The sequence below is a fragment of the Podarcis pityusensis genome (genome assembly GCF_964106645.2).
Source record: "Podarcis pityusensis genome assembly, chromosome: 4".
In the NCBI taxonomy this organism is placed as follows: Eukaryota; Metazoa; Chordata; class Lepidosauria; order Squamata; family Lacertidae; genus Podarcis; species Podarcis pityusensis.
Window position 1 is genome coordinate 21,407,459 of NC_138027.1, and position 24,274 is coordinate 21,431,732.

At 43.4% G+C, this 24,274-nt stretch overlaps 1 protein-coding gene across 2 annotated transcripts in view; it reads right to left on the minus strand.

Moving 5' to 3' along the window:
• The window catches only part of GUCY1A2 (guanylate cyclase 1 soluble subunit alpha 2), a 146,737-nt gene that overhangs the window by 9,693 nt on the left and 112,770 nt on the right, over positions 1-24,274 (minus strand). For both annotated transcript variants that reach the window (XM_081002045.1, XM_081002046.1), the window contains exon 7: positions 14,149-14,303. In XM_081002045.1, coding sequence (XP_080858171.1) covers positions 14,149-14,303 — 155 coding nt within the window. The remainder of the gene's footprint in view (positions 1-14,148; positions 14,304-24,274) is intronic.

Genomic DNA, 24,274 nt, shown 5'->3' on the forward strand with positions numbered 1-24,274 from the left:
TCATATATATAGGTGATATATTCTAACTGAAAGATTACAGCAAGTAGAACATGTTTCTATGGGAAAGAAAATTCAGTTAATATACAATTTAGCCTTAGATTCAGATATTGGGGTATCAAGCTTATGAGGTATCTACCATAACAGGTGAACATCAGTAAATACAGAAATACATTTGACAGTAGATGTGTTTGCATTTGGCCTGTTTTGAACAATTAATTTACCTGCTAGTCCAACACTCTTTTATTCATGACACTACCATTGTTAGTGGCATAATACAACTATTAAATTACTCAAGTCCATCAAGAATAGAATAGATCAGTGGTCACCAACTTTTCTGGGCTCAGGGGCCCATTTAGAATTTTGAAAGGATGTTGTGAGCACCAGCCACAAAATGGCTGCTGCAAGGATTGACCCATAATGGTTGCCATGAGGTTGTGGGTTGAAGCAAAAATAGGAATATTGCTATTCTTATATTTAAAAAGCATGAACTGATTGGTTGACCTGAGAGACCAGGGTTCAAAACCCCAGTTGCTCACTTTGTCTTCTGCTGATAAGTGTAGATCAGAGGTTTCCAAATTTTTCATGTTGGTGACACACTTTTGAGACATGCATCACTTCGCAACACACCAATTCAGTTTTACTAGCAAACCACAGGTTAAATTAACCCCTTTCCAGCCCCGGGAGGAGCACAGGGAGCATTCGCACAACACACCTACACACTGCAGCCGACTCACTAATGTGTCGCGACACACAGTTTGGAAAGCTCTGGTGTACATTTTGGGGCAGATGGTTTACTGTTTATAAAGCTGGATAAATCAACCACACCAGAGAGAGTACCAAATATGCCATTGGTTAATGCAACCTCCTTGAATTCCCAAGTCCTGTTTATCATGAACAATAGAAACAGCTTTAATTTTAGTGCTAGCAATACGGACTAAATATGCCCCCTTAAAGCTTTCTACAGAAAATATATGCTCTGCTGTATACGCTACTGTTAGATATACTGAATTAAACCCGGCATCTGTAATTTTGCTTTATTTTCAGGCCAAGTAGCCAATTTCTTTCTGCTTCAGGTCTTGGCTACTACCAGTTACTACTAGTTAACACTGGTCTGACTCAGTATATGATAGGACTGTTGACCAAGAAGTTATTTGATAGTCCTCATTAACCAGTTCTCTTCCACCAAGGCTCCTTTTCTCAGCCTTGCTAGTGCAGGCTATAAATTCTGATATGAAGTTTTTGTTTCTTCATTTGATGGGCTTCCACAGCCACAACTGTGTTACCCATGACCCTTTCAACAACTTTAGTAGTTTAAGTTGAATTTTCCACTTGTAAAAAATACATCCTTCCCTAAGCCTATTACTGGTAAGAAAGGGGATGGTGTCCCAAGTGCTTCTTTTAAGTCCTCCCAAGGGATTAGCACAGTCAGTTGGGTTTTCTCTCCCTTGAGCAGCATACCACTATGTCCTTTCTTTCTTTCTTTTTTATTAAAGATTTTCTTGTTTTATAAAAGTGTTTGCGATGTCTCTCTTGTATTATTATTTTTTCCATGTAACATTTTTACAAATCAGTTTCATTTGTTGAGACATTGGGAAGAAAAGGGGGAAAGAGGTGGAGGGGGGGGAAGATGGGTGGGGTGGGGTCAGGCGACGGTGTTACTATTTTACTTACTATATGTAGGGTTTGGTGCCACCGTTGCTTGTGCAGGTTCTTTGTTGTTCGTTTGTGTTCCTTTGGTGGTGAGAGAGATTAGGGTTGGCCTAGGGTGTGGTTGTTCATTTGTGGTTGGCTGTGGTGGTCTTTGTTTTTATGTGTGAGTGGGGTGGGTGGGTCTTTTGGATCAGGTTAGCCATATTGATTTGTATGCTGTTGGTGGGTTTTTGTCGTCTTGTTGGGCTGTGTATGTGATAAAGGGGAGCCATACTGGGGTGAATCTGTCTTCTTCTGTTTGTCCCCGTGTCAGTTTCAGTTTATTGGTTAATTTTTCTAATAAGGCTGTTTCCCATACTATTTGGTACCATTGGTCCATGCTTACTCCTGACAGGTCTCTCCAGTGTCTGGCTATGATGCTTCTGGCTGCTGAAAGTAGGTGGGTTATGAGTTCTTTGTGGTGTAAGTGGGCATTATTGTCTTGGAAGATGTTTACTTGCTTGGTTATTTTATTTATTTCTTGTATGGTTGTTGTCCAGAATAGTTGGATTTTGGGGCACTCCCACCACATGTGGAGGTATGTGCCTGTGGAGGTGCACCCTCTCCAGCATTTTGGTGAAGTTCCTGGGCGTATTAGCGCTAGTTTTCTTGGTGTTAGGTACCACCTGTAGGTGAGTTTTAGAGAGAGTTCTTTTCTTTTCGTTGATATGGATTTAAAGGGTGTTTAGACCACATTTTGGTCCATTGAGTGGGGTTAATCTCATAGCCTATGTCCTCCTCCCATTGTTTTTTGATTGAGTCTAGGGGGTTTGTTGGATTTTGTAGTAGTATTTTGTCCTTTTGATACTCTCCTCGGTTTCCAGAGCAATGTGATATGGAAAGCTAGTATTTGAGACATGGAAGATAAAAAAAATACCACTCTGTACATTGAGCCCAACGGGGCCGACTTCAAAGTAGACCAACAAAGAATTGCTCTGCATATCCCATTCGCAACTCTTTCACAGGTGGCAAGCTGCAAAAGAGGGCTGGGATCCTGCATTTTACTTATTCAGCAGTAGAAACTTGCAGGACAAGCTAAACTGTTCATGCACTAGTGACCTCCCACTTAAGGGTATCAGCACAATTTTATTTTCAATTCCTTTTCTAATGGTCCTCGGCATGGAATTTGTCTTTTTTACAGCTGCTGCACTCTCGGCCAACATCTTCATCAAGTGGTCATCCATTATGACCCCAAGTTTTCTTTCCCAGCCACTTACTGCCAGTTCAAATCCCACGACCATATATGTGAAATCAAGGTTCTTGGGCCCTGACATGCATCACTTTACCCTTTTTAAATATTGAATTGCATATGCAATTTAATTGTCCATTCACTTAGTCTGGAGAGGTCCTCCTGGAGCTCTAGTCATGCCAAGCCCTGGCTTGGTGCCAGGCAATGAGTCCTTAAAGGCCACACTGGACATCCCAAAAGACAAAGTCCTTGAGGAGCACAGGGACCCATGAGTCCAATGTGAGGATCCCCTGATGAGGAACTCCTCGGACTATTGGATGAGGTGAATCAGCCCCCTGGTCCTTGAGAATGGAGCCACCAAAAAGCTTTGGATCCAGGTCAAAGAGTGATAACATAACACTAGTGTCAAAACCTGACATATCAGAGAGAAGATGATTCCACACATTAAAAAGACCCTTGTGTGGTTTTTTTGTGGTTTTTTGCAGGGGGAGCACAGCCCCCATATACTCAAACTGAAAAATCACATTTGCTCTTTAGATTTTACGTCGATTTCCCCATTGCCTACATGCCACACTAAGCCGCAGAACAGTTTTCAGAAGCCCAACGTAATTGGAAGGGTGAGAGAGCTTCTAGCTTTCCACCATTCTTAATCACTTTTGTTGCCTATGGCCAACAAAGGTTATTAAGAGATCTTCAGTATATACCCCTAGCAAATGGAATTGGGGAGGGGGGAGTCCATTCTGTTGCCAGACATGAGCACTGTCCCGCCTTGATTTTGCCTTGTGCAGCATTTAGAATGGGAAGAAGATTGTAATCCACCGTGAAAATCATGCACACACTGTATATCTCTGTGTATTATTAATTGGCCAAAACATCACATTTTGTTACAAGCAAAGGTTGTTATACTCATTATTGTTATGCTGATGATTTGAGATCAAAAGTTAGTTCCCAAATTGCAAGTAAAAGCAAGCTAAGCCAGCCAAAGTTATTTGTATGATAATAAAGTACCCATTATGATTGCTCATGTATTTTTAAAATGTTTTATATCTCATTAGATTTCTCATGCAACTGAACAATTCATGCACTATTGCCCCTGAATAATACATAAATGTGGATTATAAAATGCAATACGATAGAGTAATTACTGGCTGGTCGGTTATACAATACAGATATCATAGCTAGCCACTAATTGCCAGGACAAGGGGCAGAGGAAGCTGTCTTGATTTCTCTGCAAGATTTTTTCTGCAGTAAATTCCTGGAGCTTTTGTTTTTGCATTATATCTATCTGTCTATGCATGCAAGTGTGCAAGTATGTATATAGATGTAAACAGTGCTTTTTTCTGGGGGTACGCAGGGGTATGCATACCCCTAAACATTTTGTGAATCTAAGTTTGGCCTCATTGAGGGGCAGTATTTCAATGTTGGGAAAATGAGAGTACTCCTAAACATTTTTTTAGAAAAAAAAGCACTGGATATATATAGATAAAAATATAATGATGTTTATATAGATGCAGCTGTCCATATACACTCAAGACAGATGCATATTTATGGTTTATATAATAAATAAATAATAGATAAAATTCATTCTGACACTGTTTTTCTTTCTCCTTTTTATACATTAGATATATTTTGTGTTATAACTTGGGGGGGGGGGATCAGAACGCAACCTCAGTGTATGCCTATGGTATAGGGTGGTACACAAATCTAATTGTCGTCGTCGTCATCACCATCACAAAGTGTATTCTGAATTTGAGTTGTTCACATTGGGTTTCACTCAAGTGCACGATTTCCCCCAAGGGGTCTAGATTGAGTAGAACTTAGTTGGCTACAATCTAATAATGATGATGTGCGTAGATCTTGGCACGCTGAAGTTCTTCTTTGTTTGTCTCAAACAAATACATGAACACTGGGGTGACAACATTGGGGATGGGGCCAGCAGGCATGGACCAAGCTCCCCACTCTGCATGTAAACTAAATGTGTGGAGGCAATCATATGAACCATCTTAATGAGGTCTAAGATGAATGAAGTCTAACAAAGTGTGACTGCCATTCCTCATGAGTTTTTTAAATATATATATATATAATATTTTACTGATTTTTTCCAATATATCTTAACAAATAAAACAGAAGCAATACTGAACACAAAAGATAACTTGCAATGTGCAATGACTAAGATGTGAAGTTTTACCAGTGGGAGACATTAAAGACAAAATAGCATACGAGAGGCAGCCCAATCCGGCACTTCTCTATGAGAGAGGCAGACAGACTCCTGCCAAAATTAAATTATATAATATAATAATAATAATAATAATAATAATAATAATACCCCACCCATCTGACTGGGTTTCCCCAGCCACTCTGGGTGGCTCCCAACAGAATACTAAAAACACGATAAAACGTCAAAAATTAAAAACTTCCCTAAACAGGGCTGCCTTCAGATGTCTTCTAAAAGTCAGATAGTTGTTTATTTCCGTGACATCTGATGGGAGGGTGTTCCACAGGGCGGGCGCCACTATTGAGAAGGTCCTCCGCCTGGTTCCCTGTAACTTTGCTTCTCACAGTGAGGGAACCGCCAGAAGGCCCTCAGAGCTGGACCTCAGTGTCTGGGCAGAACAATGGGAGCAGAGATGCTCCTTCAGGTATACTGGCCTGAGGCTGTTTAGGGCTTTAAAGGTCAGCACCAACACTTTGAATTGTGCTCGGAAATGTATTGGGAGCCGATGTAGGTCTTTCAGGACCAGTGTTATGTGGTCTTGGCGGCCACTCCCAGTCACCAGTGTAGCTGCCGCATTCTGGATTAGTTGTAGTTTCCAAGTCACCTTCAAAGGTAGCCCCATGTAGAGCACATTGCAGTAGTCCAAGCGGGAGATAACCAGAGCATACACCACTCTGGTGAGACAGTCTGTGGGCAGGTAGGGCCTGCATACCAGATGGAGCTGAAAGACAGCTGCCCTGGACACAGAATTGACCTGTGCCTCCATGGACACAGTTACCCCATTCAGGACCAGGGAGCCATCCACACCTGCCCCCCCCCCAAAACAGTACTTCTGTCTTGTCAGGATTCAACCTCAACCTGTTAGCTGTCATTCTATGGACAGAGATGTATCTTTTTTAATGTTGCTGCTGTAAAGCAGCCTTCCCCAACCCTACAGATGGGCTCCCATCTGCCATCAGAACCAGCCACCATAGCTAATGGCCAAAGGATGATGGGAGTTGTGGTTCAGCAACTTCTGGGGGGCATAAGATATGAAGAGCCCATCTAGTTCAGCATCCTGTTCTTCCAGTGGCCAACCAGCTGCCTGTGGGAAACCTGCAAGCACAAGAGCACCCTGTTCTCTTGCTTGAGGGACTGAGGAAAGCTGATGTGAGGTGCAATGTACACTGAGGGTGCTATATAAATAACAATGTGCTGTGTGGGGAAAATCCATGGCAAAGGCAGCATTGATTGAAGCCAATGCACACAACTGCACGAACTTTTAATCCCTCAAGGAGAACAATTATGGCCTCAAAGTGGTAGTGGTATGCATTAGCCCGTAGGAAATCAAGCTCTTGGCAGTTTGCAAAAATTATACTTTGTGTGTTCTCCTAGGTTTTTCTTTTTTACCAGAAGCTCACATAAAAAAAATGTTTTCTTCCTGTACAAAGCTCTATAATTCCACAAGATAAAAAGAGAAACGTAGGTATCTTGTGGATATGCCTGCAGTACTCCTAGGTAAGTAAACACAATATGTTTGTGCTTTGTACAATTAACAAAAAGCTGGTAAATATTTAGGAGAATTGCTGGCATTGGCCTATAACTCCACACACCCCCACACACCCTTTGTTCTTTCTTGGAATTTAACCTCAGCAGAGATAAAGAAAATGGAGGTCAATACCCATTTTTCTACCGACTTCATACTGCTCACTCAGCCTGATTTTTCCCCTGAACAATGTACAAAAGAGCCAAGAAGAATAATTATCTGTCAAGAAGTTAAGTGCATTCTGAAACATGCAAAGCACCCAAGGGAGCCTCATTTGAATGTCTGCTACCTCCTCCCACATTCCATCTTTACGACTGATCAGATGCAGACTCCATGACTTCACCATCAGCCGACATTTTCTTCCTCCACCTGCTTGCTCTATTTCCCATCTAGCCCAAGGGTAGCTGACATGGTGCCTTCCAAAAGACGCTGGACTCCAACTCCCATCAGCCCTAGCCACCAGGGCCCTTGATCAAGCAGGATGAGAGTTATAGTCCAACACCATCTGGAGGGCATCACGTTGGTGACTCCTTAACAATGAGACGTTGGTCACTTTTTTGTTGCATTTTGTTGACCGAATACAGATTGTTTTATTAAGGGTCAGTGTGGCTACTCTTACTTTTTGTGTGTTGAGTTGTCCTCTATTAAAAGCAAGGAAGATCTTGCTGAGGTGTTAAAGTCAACATGAAAAAAGGGTGCAATGTTGTACTTGCTATAAGAAACAAGGACTGCTACAAAAAAAACACAGTCAATCCATATCAAATTCCCTTCCCTTCCTCCGCAAAGTACCCCGAGTCCTGATTTTGTGAGGCAACAAGTGATCAGCGCAACAGCACCTGAAGTCCTTCTTTGTGTGCCTCCTCCAGGAGAGGTCTGGAGGGTGGCAATTTGAGAACAGGCCTTTTCTGCTGTGGTTCCCCATTTGTGGTGTAGTGGTTAAGAGTGGTAGACTCGTAATCTGGGGAACCCAGGTTCGCGTCTCCGCTCCTCCACATGCAGCTGCTGGGTGACCTTGGGCCAGTCACACTTTTTTGAAGTCTCTCCGCCTCACTCACCTCACAGAGTGTTTGTTGTGGGGGAGGAAGGGAAAGGAGAATGTTAGCCGCTTTGAGACTCCTTCGGGTAGTGATAAAGCAGGATATCAAATCCAAACTCTTCTTCTTCTCCTCAAGGAGCTTTGGCTGGCGCCTCCATTATACACCTTTAAGTGCCAGGTGAAAATGTTCCTCTTCAACCAGGCCTTTGACTGATTGACATCCGATGCCCTTTTAAAATGTGTTGTAGGAGAGGGAGCTATTGGTCTGTTTTTGTTCTCATTTTTACTATGCATGTTTTTTATATTGTAATTTTATGTTGTGAACCGCCTCGAGATCTACGGATGAAGAACGGTATACAAATTTAATTAAACGAAGATGCACTCCTCCATGGTCTCGAGACAGATGCAAATAGTAGTAGTAGTAGTAACGACACGAGGTAAAGTGCATTACATGATTCAGAGAGGGAGGAGGAATGCAACACATGTTTCTTATCACATGTGGTTCCGCCACTCCAGAAGGAGTGTCGATTTTCTGAATCAACTTAAGTGCAGGTGGGTGAATATTTTAAATCTCTTTTAAACTACTGCTAGTCTAGTAAATTGGTGGTGGTGCAGAGACAGTATGGGTGAGTACATGAGCCCTGCCCTGTTCATTGCATTGTCGTCTTCCACAAGTTGGAAGGTGTCTAAAGTTAAGAGTGTGTTGTATCTTCAGCAGCTTCCCACATGTTCTGCATACTGTCCATCCCCACCCCCATTTGTTTAAATTTCCATAAAACCTGAAGAGGGCCAGCGTTGTGCATGTGTTTGCCGAGCTGGACCTAGAGATTGCGCAAACAAGAAAACAGGTGTGAGACACACAGATGTTTCCAGAATAAATAGGACTTTTTTTTATTCTGAAAAGATTACAAAAAAACCCAACAACAACAACTAATGCAAATCCTCCTATCTTTACATCTTGACTTTCTTTCCAGACAGGTGTAGCTTGGAGCAGGCCGACCCAAAGTTCAGCGCTGTTGCTAGGTGACAGCAAATCTTATATTTAGATTTGTAAACTCTTACTTCTATCACAGGCAGGCTATGGGTGCCGAAAGCTCACAAAGATCATTCCGAAATGCGATTACCATGTGAAAGCTGACGGGATGACGGCTCACAATGCACATTTGTAAGGCAGCTTCTCATCTGGAAAAAAATAGTATCTCTGGCTTTGTATAATGTAACATTTATAATCCGAATGGTGGTTATGGTTAGAAATAAACATCCATGCTTTTATAGCATCAGCCTGCTTGAGTCATAGGTGGGACTGGAAAAATAACAGATCATCCAGAAATATGATTGTGATTTTTCCAGCCCTGCACACAGGCATAAATTGCAAGAAGATAATAAGATCCCTCCTGCACCAGACCAAAAGTACATTGAAACCAGCATCTTGCTTCCTACAGTGGCCAACTAGGTGCCTCTGGGAAGGCCAACAAATAGGATATGAAGGCAAGAGCTCTCTCCCATTGTTGCTTGCCAGTAGCTGGTATCTGGAAGCTGCAACCAGACATCATGACTAACAGCTACGGATAGACTTACCCATGGATTTGGGACCGCCTCTCCTGGTATGCCCCGCGGAGGACCTTAAGGTCCACAAATGACAACATTTTGAAGGTCCCAAGTCACAAGGTGGTTAGATTGGTCTCAACTAGGGTCAGGGCCTTTTCAGTACTGGCTCTGACTTGGTGGAACGCTCTGTCACAAGAGACTAGAGCCCTACAGGACTTGACATCTTTCCGCGGGGCCTGCAAGACAGAGCTGTTCCATCTGGCCTTTGGTTTGGACTCAGCCTGACCCTTATGTTTCCCTCCCCTTATGGTTTTGATCTATGGGCTACTTTTAAAATGAGGCTGCATTTTAAATTGCATTTTAACCTGTATTTTAAATTGTTTTTTTCCCCTATTATGTTTTTACTATAATTTTATTGGTGTTAGCCACCCTGAGCCCGGCTCTGACCAGGGAGGGTGGGGTATAAATTGTTGTTGTTGTTGTTGTTATTGTTGTTGTTGTTGCCTTTTAGAACCATCAAAACTAGTTACTGCCACCACATCTTGGGATTTTCTTCTTCTTCTGTTAAGGAGAAATCTTTTGGAGGCAACATGTGGGCGCAGACATGCCAGCAGTGGGTGAGGATGGAGCCCAAAGTGGCTGGAGTTAGAAGTGGGTGGGACACCCCTTTTTCTCTCTTACTGCTCCATTGTAAGGGCGTAAAACATCCCTACTGGATCAGACCGAAGGCCCTACTAGTCCAGTACCTCATAGGATTCCACAGGGAAAGCTCGCAAGTATGGCTGCCTTCTCCAGCAACTGGTGTCCAAAGGAATATCCCCTCTAATACTGGAGGCAGCAAACAGCCACCATAACTAGCAGCCAGACCTATGCAGAACTTGTCTGAGGCCTGGGGAGGAAGTCCCCATTCGGTTGGGAGGTATGGGTTGTGGAGGCCCAGGGTAAGTGTACCTGGCTGCCTCCCACTGCAAGGGCCTGCTAGCAGCTACTGATAGCCTTATACCAATAGGAAAGAACTTTGTTGATATGGGCTGTTTGCATGAACTCTGTTTTTATAGACTTGTGTATTATATGGGAATGCTAATCTTTTATGTCTACTTATTGGAGGGTTATAGGTCATCTGCCCCAACTGCAACAAAACATGTCTCTCCTGTATTGGTCATAAACTATGCTACTTGGAGAAGCTTCAGGATGACCCAAGGGAAGCTTTTAGGCTGACTGATAAAGGGCAGCCTTGTTGAAATAAAGTTCCCTTTATCTGGTGGCAGAGAGTTCTTACATGGGGAAAGGGTGGGCTGAACTACAACTCCCATCATCCATGGTCATAGGAAATGCTTGCTGGGGCCAATGGGAGTTGTAGTTCAGCAACATCTGGGCGGCCAAAGCATCCCCAGCCTTGGAAGTGGGAACCATTTAACAATCTCTGTCTAACCAGCTTCACATGTTCAAATGTCCTTCTGAGCAGAATACAAAACAAATCCTAACTAACTAATCTAACTAACTAACCATTTGTTCTCCCCTCCCCCCAAAAGTTGGTTATTTAGATTTTGTAAATGTCACAGTAATCATGGATTACATCTGCTTGTTCTCTCCACCACCTCCCCCTACCACATTATAAGGAGAAAAGTCTTTACTTTCCATTGGACAAATTCATTATTCATGCAGTTTTCAAAAACCAGAGAAATTATCTCTAAAATAAGCAATTACTTCAGTTTCACAGCTCGCTGGCTGGCCATTTAGTAAAGCTGTTCCTTGCATCATGTCTTCCTTTTTTCCCTTTTTAATGTGCACAGGAACGGGTTGTTTACAAAGGTAGCCAGAGTATTGCACAGATATTGTACACATATTAGTGAAGAGGAGGCATTTCAACATCAAGTCTTCCAGTGTATCCACTTTAATGAGCTCTGCTCCCTTTGCTTTACAGCAAAATGCATTGTTTTCTGTGAAACAAACACTTGAAACAGTTGCAACAACCCAGGCACAGAAGCAAGCCCTTCCTGCTGAATGGTAGCATCCGATTGCACCTCTTAGGAACATAGGATCCTGACTTATGCAGGCCACACTATTTAATCAGCTAGCCCAGAATAATCTAGCACAGTGTTTCCCAAATTTTTGGGCTGTTTTTGGACTACAACTCCCATCATCCCTAGCTAGCAGGACCAGTGGTCAGGGTTGATGGGAACTGTAGTCCAAAAACAGCTGGAGACCCAAGTTGGGGAAACCCTGAACTAGATTGTTGGTGAGCCTCCAGGATTGTAGGGAGTGATAATTCCCCAATCAGCTACTACAAAATCCTTAAAAAAACAAACACAAAAAACCCATGAAGATGCCAGGGGTTGAACCTTGGGTCCTCTGCACGTAAGCCATGGGCTCAGGAATGCTAAATAGTACCGCGATGAAAAACAAAACTGTTGTACAGACCTTGGAGTCTGTCAGTGCTGATCCTGCTTCATGAGACCACATCTCCTGCCATCGTCACCATGATGGTGTGCAGCCTGGGAGTCATTTTGGACTCACAGCTGTCTATGTAGGCACAGGTCAATTCTGTGTCCAGGGCAGCTGTTTATCAGCTCCACCTGGTACACAAGCTGAGACCCTACCTGCCCGCGGACTGTCTCGCCAGAGTGGTGCATGCTCTAGTTATCTCTCGCTTGGACTACTGCAGTGCGCTCTATGTGGGGCTACCTTTGAAGGTGACCCAGAAACTACAACTAATCCAGAATGCAGCAGCTAGACTGGTGACTGGGAGTGGCCACCAAGACCATATAACACCAGTCCTCAAAGACCTACATTGGCTCCCAGAACGTTTCCGAGCACAATTCAAAGTGTTGGTGCTGACCTTTAAAGCCCTAAACGGCCTCAGCCCAGTATACCTGAAGGAGCATCTCCACCCCCATCGTTCTGCCCAGACACTGAGGTCCAGTGCCGAGGGCCTTCTGGTAGTTCCCTCATTGCGAGAAGCCAAGTTACAGGGAACCAGGCAGAGGGCCTTCTCAGTAGTGGCACCCGCCCTGTGGAACGCCCTCCCACCAGATGTCAAAGAGAAAAACAACTACCAGACTTTTAGAAGACATCTGAAGGCAGCCCTGTTTAGGGAAGCATTTAATGTTTAAAAGACTATTGTATTTTAATATTCTGTTGGAAGCCACCCAGAGTGGCTGGGGAAACCCAGCCAGATGGGCGGGGTATAAATAAATTGTTGTTGTTGTTGTTGTTGTTGTTGTTGTTGTGTTTGTCTGTTGGATGAGGTGGTCCAAATGGCTCTTTCCTCCTTTCCAGCTGACTAACATTTCTTCGTTAAAACTATTTCTATACTGCTCAATTTCCACCGAGGTCAGGTTCAGAGTCTCACCGTTTAAGGGATTAAAGCTGCCGCACAATGTGTCAAAAGTCAAAAACTGCATTTCAGGTTTTGCCAGTGGATTGTTAACGCCAAAAGATGGTGAAAGTGTGCCAGAATTCACCAGATGGCTCGTGCCACATGAGTCATGGGTACTGTACAGAAATAACGAAGGCGTCCTGGCTGGGTTGTTGGGTCTCGGTTGGCTAATGATCTTGCATGCTGGCAAGAATGTTCTTGCCCTATCGGAGGACAGTGGGGACGGGTGAAGGAAGGGTCATAGCTCAGGAGGAGTACGTGCAATCCTGGCACGTCCAGTCAAAGGTTCTCAGGTGGCTTCTGATTAACTGACAGTTTCTTCAACCAGGTAACAAGCTACAGTTTAAATAATTGTTTTCACATTGTAAGCCACATTCCAATATCCTAAATCACATTCTGATTTCTGGGGACCAGCTGTCGAATACCAATTTACACAGGGAGTTTTGAGTATCAAAGCAACAATTAAAAAAAACAAAGCAAAAGCAGAACAAAAGCAGCCTGTACAAGAATTGCATTAGGGAAATTAGACCCCGATTATTCTCCTTCAGATAGATTGTCAAGTCAGTACTGCAGTGGATTCTGACAAGAGCATTTGCAGAGATGGGCTTCGATTTCTCCTGACCATGTCCAGAACTACTTTGTATTCCCAAGTCTCTGCTCTGCCGCTCTTCATCCATCACGATCCGTCCCTGCCTATTTTGCCGTCAAAAGTCTGCTCAACATGCCTGCCTTTTGTACAAGCACCCGCGCTTCCTCCCCAGTTGCATGATTTTTATCTGAAGTGAGCTTGCTTCATTTCTTCCACCTGTTTTTAATGAGTTTTTAAAAACACCAGTCTCTAGCTGCTTTGTATTCTAGCGTGGCGAATGCCTCGCGTCCTGAGTGCAGACAATTACATAAAATTTCCTTTACGTAGAGACTAACGGGAAAGTATAAATACAGCGTAAGCCCTGGTGCTGCTTAAAAAGAGAAATCATACGAGCAGCCGAACAATGCTGAAGGCTGAGAAAGCTGCATGCCTCCAAATTGCTGTCAATTTTTTAAAAAAACAGAGAAGAAAATGCCAATGTCCTCACCTGAAAGCAAGTGCATAAATCAGAACCGTTGGTGCTCTAGATGTTGCTGAACAACGTTTCCCAGCATTCCTGGCCATCAGGCATGTTGGCTGGGGCTGATGGGAGCTGTAGTTCAGCAACATGTGGAAGGCCTCAGGTTCCTCACACTCAAAGGTAGAAATCTTTATAATTAAATCAATAAAAATCTAAACAGAAACACCTGGAAGTTACGGATTGCCTGCCAACTCCCTGTCCATACTACCCACCTACAAATCCTCTGTTGGTTAATTTAACATCTTCTTAATTTATCCTTCAGCTAACCTTCTATCCTTCGGAAATATGCAATATTTTCTCTCTCTTTTTGCCATTTTGGGACATAGTGTTTTATTTCCAGATGTTCATGTATTTCTCTCATAATAATACATTTAGGAATAAAAACATGAAGGTTAAAAGAAGATCATGGGATGCATAGTTAGAGCAGAGTATGCAAAGAAAGGCTGTTGAGTACTTACTGGTATGTTGTCGGGCTGACGTTGATGCGACGAGGATGACTTCCCGACTCAAATTTGCTTGCTAGGGTGACATTATTGCCAAAGAGACAGTATCTTGGCATTCTCACACCAACAACTCCAGCCAGAACAGATCCTGAGTGAATCCCTATCCTCATCTGTTAAGGGAAAGGGGGAAAACAATAAAAAATGAAACCTCTTACGTCAAATCTTCTGTTATTTCCCTTAGCGAATGAATGGATGCTCAGAATCCAGTACGATGTTAATTTAAACCGGTATCAATAGCCGCAGATCCAGATGGTCAGGAATACTCTGGCTTGCATTTCTGAAGAAGTCAGATAAAGATGTGAAAGAGTGTTGTGTGCGTGCGCATGCGCATAGGCATGAGCCCACACGTTTCACTGTAGTAAAACGCATCTCATTTCATTTGGGTTAACCCCAGAATATTTCATGTTGCTAACTTTCATAATCATAAAAAACCACACCAACAGATGCAATGGTATGCAACTTTGTGGCCACTGACAGAGTATAAGAAAACATGGCCAATTAATACACGCTCATGCCATTTTTGGGACGCGGGTGGCGCTGTGGGTTAAACCACAGAGCCTAGGACTTGCCAATCAGAAGGTCAGTGGTTCGAATCCCTGTGATTGAGTGAGCTCCCGTTGCTCAGTCCCTGCTCCTGCCAACCTAGTAGTTCGAAAGCACGCAAGTGCAAGTAGATAAATACTTGCGGCAGGAAGGTAAACAGCGTTTCTGTGCGCTGCTCTGGTTCGCCAGAAGCGGCTTAGTCATGCTGGCCACATGACCCGGAAGCTGTATGCCAGCTCCCTCGGCCAATAAAGCGAGATGAGCACCGTAACCCCAGAGTCAGCCACGACTGGACCTAATGGTCAGGGGTCCCTTTACCTTTACCATGCCATTTTCAAAATCAGTAGTATGAGATAGTTATGTACATATTGACTACATCAATGAGGTTTTTGTCTACCGCAGCAATGGGGAACCTGTGGCCCTCTAAATGGCATTGGACTCCAACTCCCATCAGCCTCAGGCTGCAGGACCAACTGTCAGGGATTATGAGAGCCGTAGTCCAGTAACATCTGGAAGAGCACAAAATTCCCCACTCTTGGTCTACAGTCTCCTCAACCAGTTGTGTGAATTAATGGGGAAAAGCACCATGTATAAAAAAAAAATCCACTAAGATATACCTTTGGAAATCACCTGCCAACAGATTCAAACCAACCAAGCAATTTACTATCAAACTATGGATATTTTCACAAAAGCTCACCACAGTCGGAGCTGGAGTGACTACAAAACAGTGTGACCTTGACGAGATGTGATGAGATTTTTTATCAGGAGTTTCAGCCCAATGGCCTGCTGGTTTTAATGGCTGCATCTTCCCAAGTCTGTTTAATGTGGGAGTGCAAATTAAGTATGGCTGAAAGGGTAAGAAAAATTATATAACCCATGTCTCCTTGCATCTAATCAATTAAATCTGAGAGGTGGGAGAGCCTGAATGACGGCTATGCCTGTTCTAGAGATTTTTTCCCCAGGTTGGGTCCTTTTTGGAAATATTCCATCGCACTTGTGGCTTCCTGGATTCACAATGAGATGAGCCTTCATCTCATCTGTGCTGTGGTCAGGCTCAGGAACAAGGCTACGGAACCAGCTTGTTGCTTTCCATGTCACTCCTGTTTAAAAGAGAAACCATTCATCTCCCTGAGATTCTTCCGGCCTGAGTTGAAACAAAAGTCTGGCAACCCTTCAGCCTGCATATATTCTCGTAACTGTCAGGCATGAAAGCATATTACATTGGACTGGGAAAACTGGAACGCCACCAGAAGTCTCTTTTTTTGGCACAAATGCTTATAAAGAGGAATTATACTTTGGTTTTCCTTTTTTGCCCAGGAAAGAGCATTCAGGTTTGGGAAATAGCTTCCTTACTGGAAGAGCAGCCATCCATGTTTGCCTTCTTGGTTTGGTTCGTCCACTCATGTCATTTGGAATGATCTGCTTTGTCAACTCCCTGGAGAATATGCTCCAGCTCAGTGGTTTGGATTGCACAGCATCCTGCTTTGGGGCAGGGAACCAGGCCTTTCAGATCTCCGAACATTAAATCGCAACACCTGGTATTTAAACTGCAGCACTTAGCATTCCCATTGTTCAAAGCCCTGTATACCTGGAGGAGCTTCTCTACCCCCGTTGTTCAGCCCAGACACTGAACTCAAGCTCTGAGGGCCTTCTGGTGGTTTCTTCACTGTGAGAAGTGAGGTTACAGGGAACCAGGTAGAGGGCCTTCTTGGTAGTGGCGCCCACCCATCAGCTATCAAGGAAATAAACAACTATCTGGCTTTTGGAAGATATCTGAAGGCAGCCCTGTATAGGGAAGCTTTTAATGTTTGATGTTTTACTATGTCTGACGTTTTAATTTTCTGGAAGCTGCCCAGAGTGGCTGGGGCAACCCAGTCAGATGGACATCTTCATCATCATCATCATTACATTCAAACACGGTTTCAGTTCTCTTCACAACAGCCCTGTATTCTCATTTTCAAAACTTCCCACCAATATTTTTGTGGGAGGTTGAAGCAAAAGAAGGGGGACAAACTTGGGGCATTCTGGGGAAACCAAGTGAAGGCTGCCAGCAGCTGGCTATGGAAATCAGCTCTGCTTTTGCTACTGGCATTAAAGGAACAAAGAAAAAAACAACAATGCAGATGAAAACAAATGTAATTAGATGAATGAGAACTGAACAAATGAAGAATGCAACTAATATGAATCACCAAATGAATAGTGAAACAAATCAGGTGTTTAGTCATGGAAACAAATAGAAACATGGAAATCTTGCCCATCACTACCAAAATGCTCAACTGTGGTGCATAGAAGGAAGTCGCCTTATATCTGAGAAACTCCCTTTTTAGTTGTGGTTTTATGGGGTGAGATAGGACAGGGGGTCGAAAGCAGTCCTATGACCAAATCTCCTAGTAGGTCAGAGCAGCCACCATGCTTGACCTGGAAGTTTTTACAGGGGTCAGGGAATAAGGTCTCTGGAATATTTCAGGTATGGAGGCATCCTTGGCTGGTGTGGGGCCAGGCACTTCCGTCCTTTGGCCAGAGCTGGAGGGTGGTACAACAAATGCATTCCCACTTGCCCTCCTTCAGCTCACTAGTGTTCCTTCTGCAACACTATTTAAACTTTGCCTCTGTTAAGGAATACAGTAATGTTTAGCGTATCTTGAACCTGGTTTCCTTCAGCAAGACATTTCTTAGCTAATGAACATGAGTAGGACACACGCTCAGCTGAAGGAGACCACATGGCTTAAACCAAATAAGTATCTAAATCAGTCAGGTTAAATTTGGTCGCCAAATCAAATCAGCTCTCTGCAAAAGGTCTGCTCAGTGTCCAACCTGATGGCAAGGCTCGACAATAAATTTTTATTATTAGTTTGCTACTGTAAGCGGGATGAAAATGTTTCTTTCTTTCCTCATAGTTGTTTTTTTTTAAGATCACGGTTGGTTGACTCCTGTTTTCCGCTATTTCTTCTCCTTCCTTGGCATATACATGATCCATTCTAGACATGTTCCCTGCGAAGAGTCCTTGCTTTACAATTTGGTTACTAATACATTTCAGGTTTAAATCCTTGCGAATTGTCTTAGGCTCCGCATAACTGTAAATGAAGGGAAGTCTGTAATGGACAGTGCTATTTTTCAAAAGAGAGTTAACAAAATGTACTTCAGATTGTTAGCCAAGCATGAAGGGAAGAAAGCCAAAGCCTATTTATAAAAGACAGGATGTGTGAGAGAAAATATGAGAATATTACTTCACTATCTTTTACGTGACTGTTTTCCAGCTCTCTGAAATATCCTTTTCTCTAGTATTATGAGGTCTTTGGGGACAGAGAATTTAATCAATATTATAGAAACAGCAAAAATAAGAAGCTCTCTGTAAGGAGAAAGGAGGGTGAAAAACAACTACATAGTATATAGAAGAAATATATAAATTTTTGCATGATTATTCATAGGTCTTTCAAAGAGGAGAAAATATCCCAGGGAACTGGGTCTCTGTGGGTTTGTGACATATCTTCAAGCACTGGGACTTTGCTGCAGGTCTTATGGTGTCACTGCACAAAGAGAAATTTGGACACACAGACAACTCCTCTAACAGAGAGTTTCTCATGGGTGAGTTGTTCCGTGAAAACTGGTTTATTCTCAGCAACCTTCAAAATAAAACCATCCATTTCATTCCAGTGTTTTCAGAAAGAGATTTTTTAAACTGCTGTGTGAAAATAAAATCCAAAGCCATTCGCTTTCAGAGGATTTCATCATGCGTTGAGTGAAGATTCTTCCATATGTTCAGGCAAAACAGGCCTGCTTCATAGAGTCTATGGAGTTAAGCAGCACAATTCAGCTCATATATCTCAGCATACCCATGACATACACGTCAACAGCCCCGGACAAACTGGGACATCCCATGAGAGTACGGCAGCCATTTTGGGCACCTTGCTCTCACGTGATTTCAAGCTGAGATCTCACCCCCCCAAAAAATGTGCTTTTTCAAGGTCTGTGATCTCGCGCAGGATTTCAGGCCCAACAGATGGTGTCCCAGGTTTGGCCTGCATCATGTTGGAGGGTATGCCACGACGAGATACCCAGTCTTTTTACAGTTCTTTCTGAAGTGCTCACGGAACTTCACATTTCTCTGTAATTGTTACCATAGCGCTGTACAATATGCCAGAATTTATCCATATTAAAGACTGGGGAAATGTATAATATTTTACTTTTCCAGACTTAGCAAAAAGAAACTTAAGTCACATGGCTTACAAACTAGGAAGGAGCCTAGGGCTTGCTGGGTCAAGCGTAGGTCTACTGTTAGCTTCAGTGAGCCAGGTAGGATATACCAGTATTAGATGGAGCAAACAAAAACAGCAACCAGTGTATCATCTTGAAGGTCAACAAACATATATAGCACAAGCTTTCATGGACTAATCTGTTTGTCTTTCAGGTGTCACAAGACCCTTGTTGGCAATGTATTTTATTGAGCTTTACATATGGAAAGGTGGACTACACATTCAACAATCAAAAGAAAAGCCGCACTATCATAGGCTACTTGAATGTCCCATCCATCATATTGTCTCCACAACCTTTTCCTCAGCTAAAGGGAATACAACAAGATGAGAGGTAGAACTGAAGGCCATCCAATGAAGATGAATGATGGAAGATTTGGGACAGTTAAAGAAACTGCTTATTCACACAGCCCAAATAATAATAATAATAATAATAATAATAATAATAATAATTATTATTATTATTATTAATATCCCGCCCTCCCCAGCCGAAGCCAAGCTCAGGGTGGCTAACAACAATAAAATACTACACCATTCTAAAATCATTTCATTATAAAATTAATTCAACTCATTAATATGGTTCAGCAGTAAAATTCTCTACCAGACTATGTAATGATGGCTACTAGTTTGCATAGCTGTAAAAGAGGATTAGACAAGTATATGTATTGCAAGGCTGCTAGCCATGATGGCTATGTTCTGACTTCACTAGCAGAGGGAGCATGTCCCGGAATACCAGCTGTTGAGGAAGACAAGCGGAAGACTGCTACGGCCTTCATGACCTGTAGGTGGGTTTGCATGCTGCACAGTCTCTCTCTCTCTTAAGCAGTTATGAAAGAAATTGTCAATACTTGCAAATACTGAGCGCATGCACTTCCATAGCCCAAGCATGACCAATTAGTGCTGGCATCTCTTCATTTCAAATTTGAATATTTTTAATCATTTCCTTACTTACATTGTGCATATTTAAATGTCAGATAATGTTTTATTCATCGCTTACTCAATGCTTCAAAAATTAATAAATATATGAAGGATTTCCTCTCCCAGTCTAACAGAATTATTTTATTAAATCAGAAATCTGTGTTATGTCCTTTGCAGTCTATTAACATTTCCTGTGTGTTGTTCTCCCCCCCCCCCCCTTTCTCCTTCTTGGTGTGTCTTTTGTCAAAATAAAGATTATGTCCACTTATTGAAAGGAAAATGCAATGGGAAAAGATTAAAACATAGATCATTACACCCTTTTTTCTTTACGACTACTAGTCATAGCTTTGCTCATGAAAAGAATTGTTAGTATTTTCAAGAAAGCAGTTGATCTAAAACAGGATTTATTTTCCAGCTTGATTCATAAGATTTCCAAACCTTTACTAAATTCTAAAGTAATACCAGGATGGACTAGGCTTCAATTTATGCTCTATCTTGCTGTCAATGGTATTCAAAGTGGTTAACGGTAGCGGCGCCTGCCCCGTGGAATGCCCTTTCATCAGATGTCAAGGAAATGAACAACTACCTGACTTTTAGAAAACATCTGAAGGCAACTCTGCATCAGGAAATTTTTTATGTCTAATGTTTTACATTTTTGTATGTGTTGTAAGCCACCCAGATGGGTGGGGTATAAATGATAAAATTATGATGATGATGATCCACCCCTCAGGTGGAATCAAACACCTGCTCTGAATCACACTGGGCGGGTACAGAGTACTGGAGACCCCAGAGGGTAACCCCCACCATTTCCTCCCAAGGAGTGGGAGGAGACCAGAAGTAGGGCTGGACGATATATCAATATATTGTCCAAAACTGGCTTGAAATCTATATCATGATATCGGTTTCATAATTTTTGACCTGGTAATATATTGCAAATCATGATATGTGTTAGGCCAGGGTGATATATCGTCCAAAACCTGCTTGAAGTCCATATCGTGATATCAGTTTTAGACTTTTTGGCCTGGCAATATATCACGAATCAGGATGTGTGTGTGCGTGCTATGCAAAAATCACACTGTGGGGAAAACTGTGAAGCCAGCCAATGCCTCTACACAGCTCTATCCTTATTTCAGACCTTGTGATATATCAGTATATCATGATGTATTGCGATGCTGAAAACCAGATAACTGAAAACCCAGTCCTAACCAGTAGCACCTCCTAATCACCAAGAGGGCACTGTAGAGGCAGCAATCGTGGGGCTGCTGAGGAGCGTGCCCAAGCCATTTTTGCTACCACAGCAGCAGCAGGAGCACAGCCCATGCATTCCTTGGAGGCTGGATCTGCTGTCCTGTGGATCCTGCCCCCTGAGGCAGTTGCCTCACCTTGCCTCATGGGTGGGCCAACAATAACCATACGTCTGTGTTCAAATGAAGAATGTTGCACCCACTTCGGGAGAAAACACACCATTTTATGAACATTCCCTTCTAAAATCTTCACCTGTACCATTTTTTAAAGTCACAAATATTTCATTAAAGCACCTGCATACTAAATTAAAGCAGCTGGGGTTGCAATAACTTAAATTCCACCATTACTAATGGATTCCCTAACAGCTAGCTTGCTAATCAATTTGTTTTCATGCCAGATACCATCCAGTTAATTGCTGAAAATTCAAAGCTCATGAAAACTTGTGTTTCAGACCCCTGCTGGGGGGGGGGAGTCTCCTGATGCAAACAAGCCACTGTCTGTAAAGGGGGGGAGGGGAGATGCTGCCTATAAAGGTACCCCTGCCCGTACGGGCCAGTCTTGCCAGACTCTAGGGTTGTGCGCTCATCTCACTCTATAGGCCGGGAGCCAGCGCTGTCTGCAGACACTTCCGGGTCACATGGCCAGCGTGACAAGCTGCATCTGGTGAGCCAGAGCAGCACACGGAACGCAGTTTACCTTCCCGCTGGTAAGCGGTCCCTATTTATCTACTTGCAGCCGGGGGTGCTTTCGAACTGCTAGGTTGGCAGGTGCTGGGACCGAACGACGGGAGCGCACCCCGCCGCGGGGATTCGAACCGCCGACCATGCGATCAGCAAGTCCTAGGCGCTGAGGTTTTACCCACAGCGCCACCCACATCCCCCCATGCTGCCTATACAAAAATATAAAAGGAAGAGGGAAATAAAACAGATATAATAATTTCTGCAATTCTGATTTCTCAAACTGTGTTGCAGCACAGTAGTTTTATGCTTAAAGTTTCGCATTATTGCTTCCTTTTGTTTTCGTTCTGATTGTAAGCTACTTTGGAGGGACATGAACCCAGAAAAAGCAAGCTAAAATATTTCAAATAATTAAATAAACCGTTGTGGCCTGAACCAAGTGTTAGAAGTGCGGTAAATAAACTGTAGTAGGCAAGTCATGCATGGTTCCCAAGATAACAGTGAAAACCAGGAAGGAAAATGCTGGAGAATGGAAGTGTCTACAGTGGTACCTCTGGTTACATACTTAATTCGTTCCAGAGGTCCGTTCTTAACCTGAGACTGTTCTTAACCTGAAGCACCACTTTAGCTAATGGGGCCTCCTGCTGCCGCTGCGCGATTTCTGTTCTTATCCTGAAGCAAAGTTCTTAACCCGAGGTACTATTTCTGGGTTAGTGGAGTCTGTAACCTGAAGCGTATGTAACCTGAAGCATATGTAACCCGAGGTACCACTGTATTCATATTCCAACTAGCGTTTAAACTGGGGAAAACGCCTCCAGCTTCAGTGGTGCTCTGTTTAGCATCTTTAAAACAATCTTGAGAGAAATACCTAGCTATGTCTATGTTCCTCCTTATATGCTTTGTTGAGTCATGCTTATGAATGACAAATTAACTAGTAAAAGCTCCATTCATAAGTCTTTCATGGGTTTGGCCAGCCAGTAGGCACACAGTGATCTACATAGAACAAAAAGCCCAGAAACAGGGCCTGCCCACCCATGAAGCAAGGTGAGGAGGCTGCCTGGCGCAGCAAGCTTAGGGGAGTTGGGAGGGGCAGCACATCTGTGCCCACAGTGCCCACAGCCACCCACTGCGCATTGCTGCCTCCCACTGCCCTCTGGGAAGTGGGAGATGCAGCAGTGAGAGAGGTGGCTGATGGGAAAAGCACTCAAACCAGTCTCCTCTCTCTCTTTGCTGCGTCTCCCTCCTCCCTGAGAGAAACACGGCTGCTATGAAACAACCCACACCCCTCTCTTCTACTCAAGGGGGTTAGTAGTAGTAGTAGTAGTAGTAATAATAATAATAATAATAATAATAATAATAATTTCTTGTTTATACCCCGCCCATCTGGCTGGGTTTCCCCAGCCACTCTGGACGGCTTCCAATAGAATATTAAAATACAATAACCTATTAAACATTAAAAGCTTCTCTAAACAGGGCTGCGTATCTTCACTTTCCCCCTTTATTTCTGATGCTGATACTCACTCCTCCCCACCCCCACCCCCCATGTGGCAGCTAGACTGGTGACTGGGAGTGGCCGCCAAGACCATATAACACCGGTCCTGAAAGACCTACATTGGCTCCCAGTATGTTTCCGAGCACAATTCAAAGTCTTGGCGCTGACCTTTAAAGCCCTAAACGGCCTCAGCCCAGTATACCTGAAGGAGCGTCTCCACCCCCATTGTTCACTGAAGTCCAGCTCTGAGGGTCTTCTGCTGGTTCCCTCACTGCGAGAAGTGAGGTTACAGGGAACCAGGCAGAGGGTCTTCTTGGTAATGGCGCCCACCCTGTGGAATGCCCTCAAATTGGATGTCAAGGAAATAAGGCAAGGTAAAGGATCCCTGGACGATTAAGTCCAGTCAAATGTGACAATGGGGTTGTGGCACTCATCTCGATTTCAGGCTGAGGGAGCTGGCATTTGTCTACAGACAGCTTTCTGGATCATGTGGCCAGCATGACTAAACCACTACTGGTGCAACGGAACACCGTGATGGAAGCCAGAGCGCAGGGAAACACTGTATACCTTCCCACCACAGTGATACCTATTTATCTACTTGCACTGGCATGCTTTCGAACTGCTAGGTTGGCAGGAGTTGGGACAGAGCAACGGGAGCTCACCCTGTTGTGGGGATTCGAACCGCCGACTTTCTGATAGGCAGGCTCAGTGGTTTAGACCACAGGGCCACCAGCGTCCCCTGTCAAGGAAATAAAGAACTACCTGACTTTTAGAAGACATCTGAAGGCAGCCTTGTTTTGGGAAGTTTTTAATGGTTGATTTTTCATCGCTTTTAAAAATATATTATTAATATTCTGTTGGGAGCAGCTCAGAGTGACTGGGGAAACCCAGCCAGATTCTGAAGCTGATTTTTCACTCCCGCCCCCCCATTTCTGATATTCCCCAAGTGAAAACCA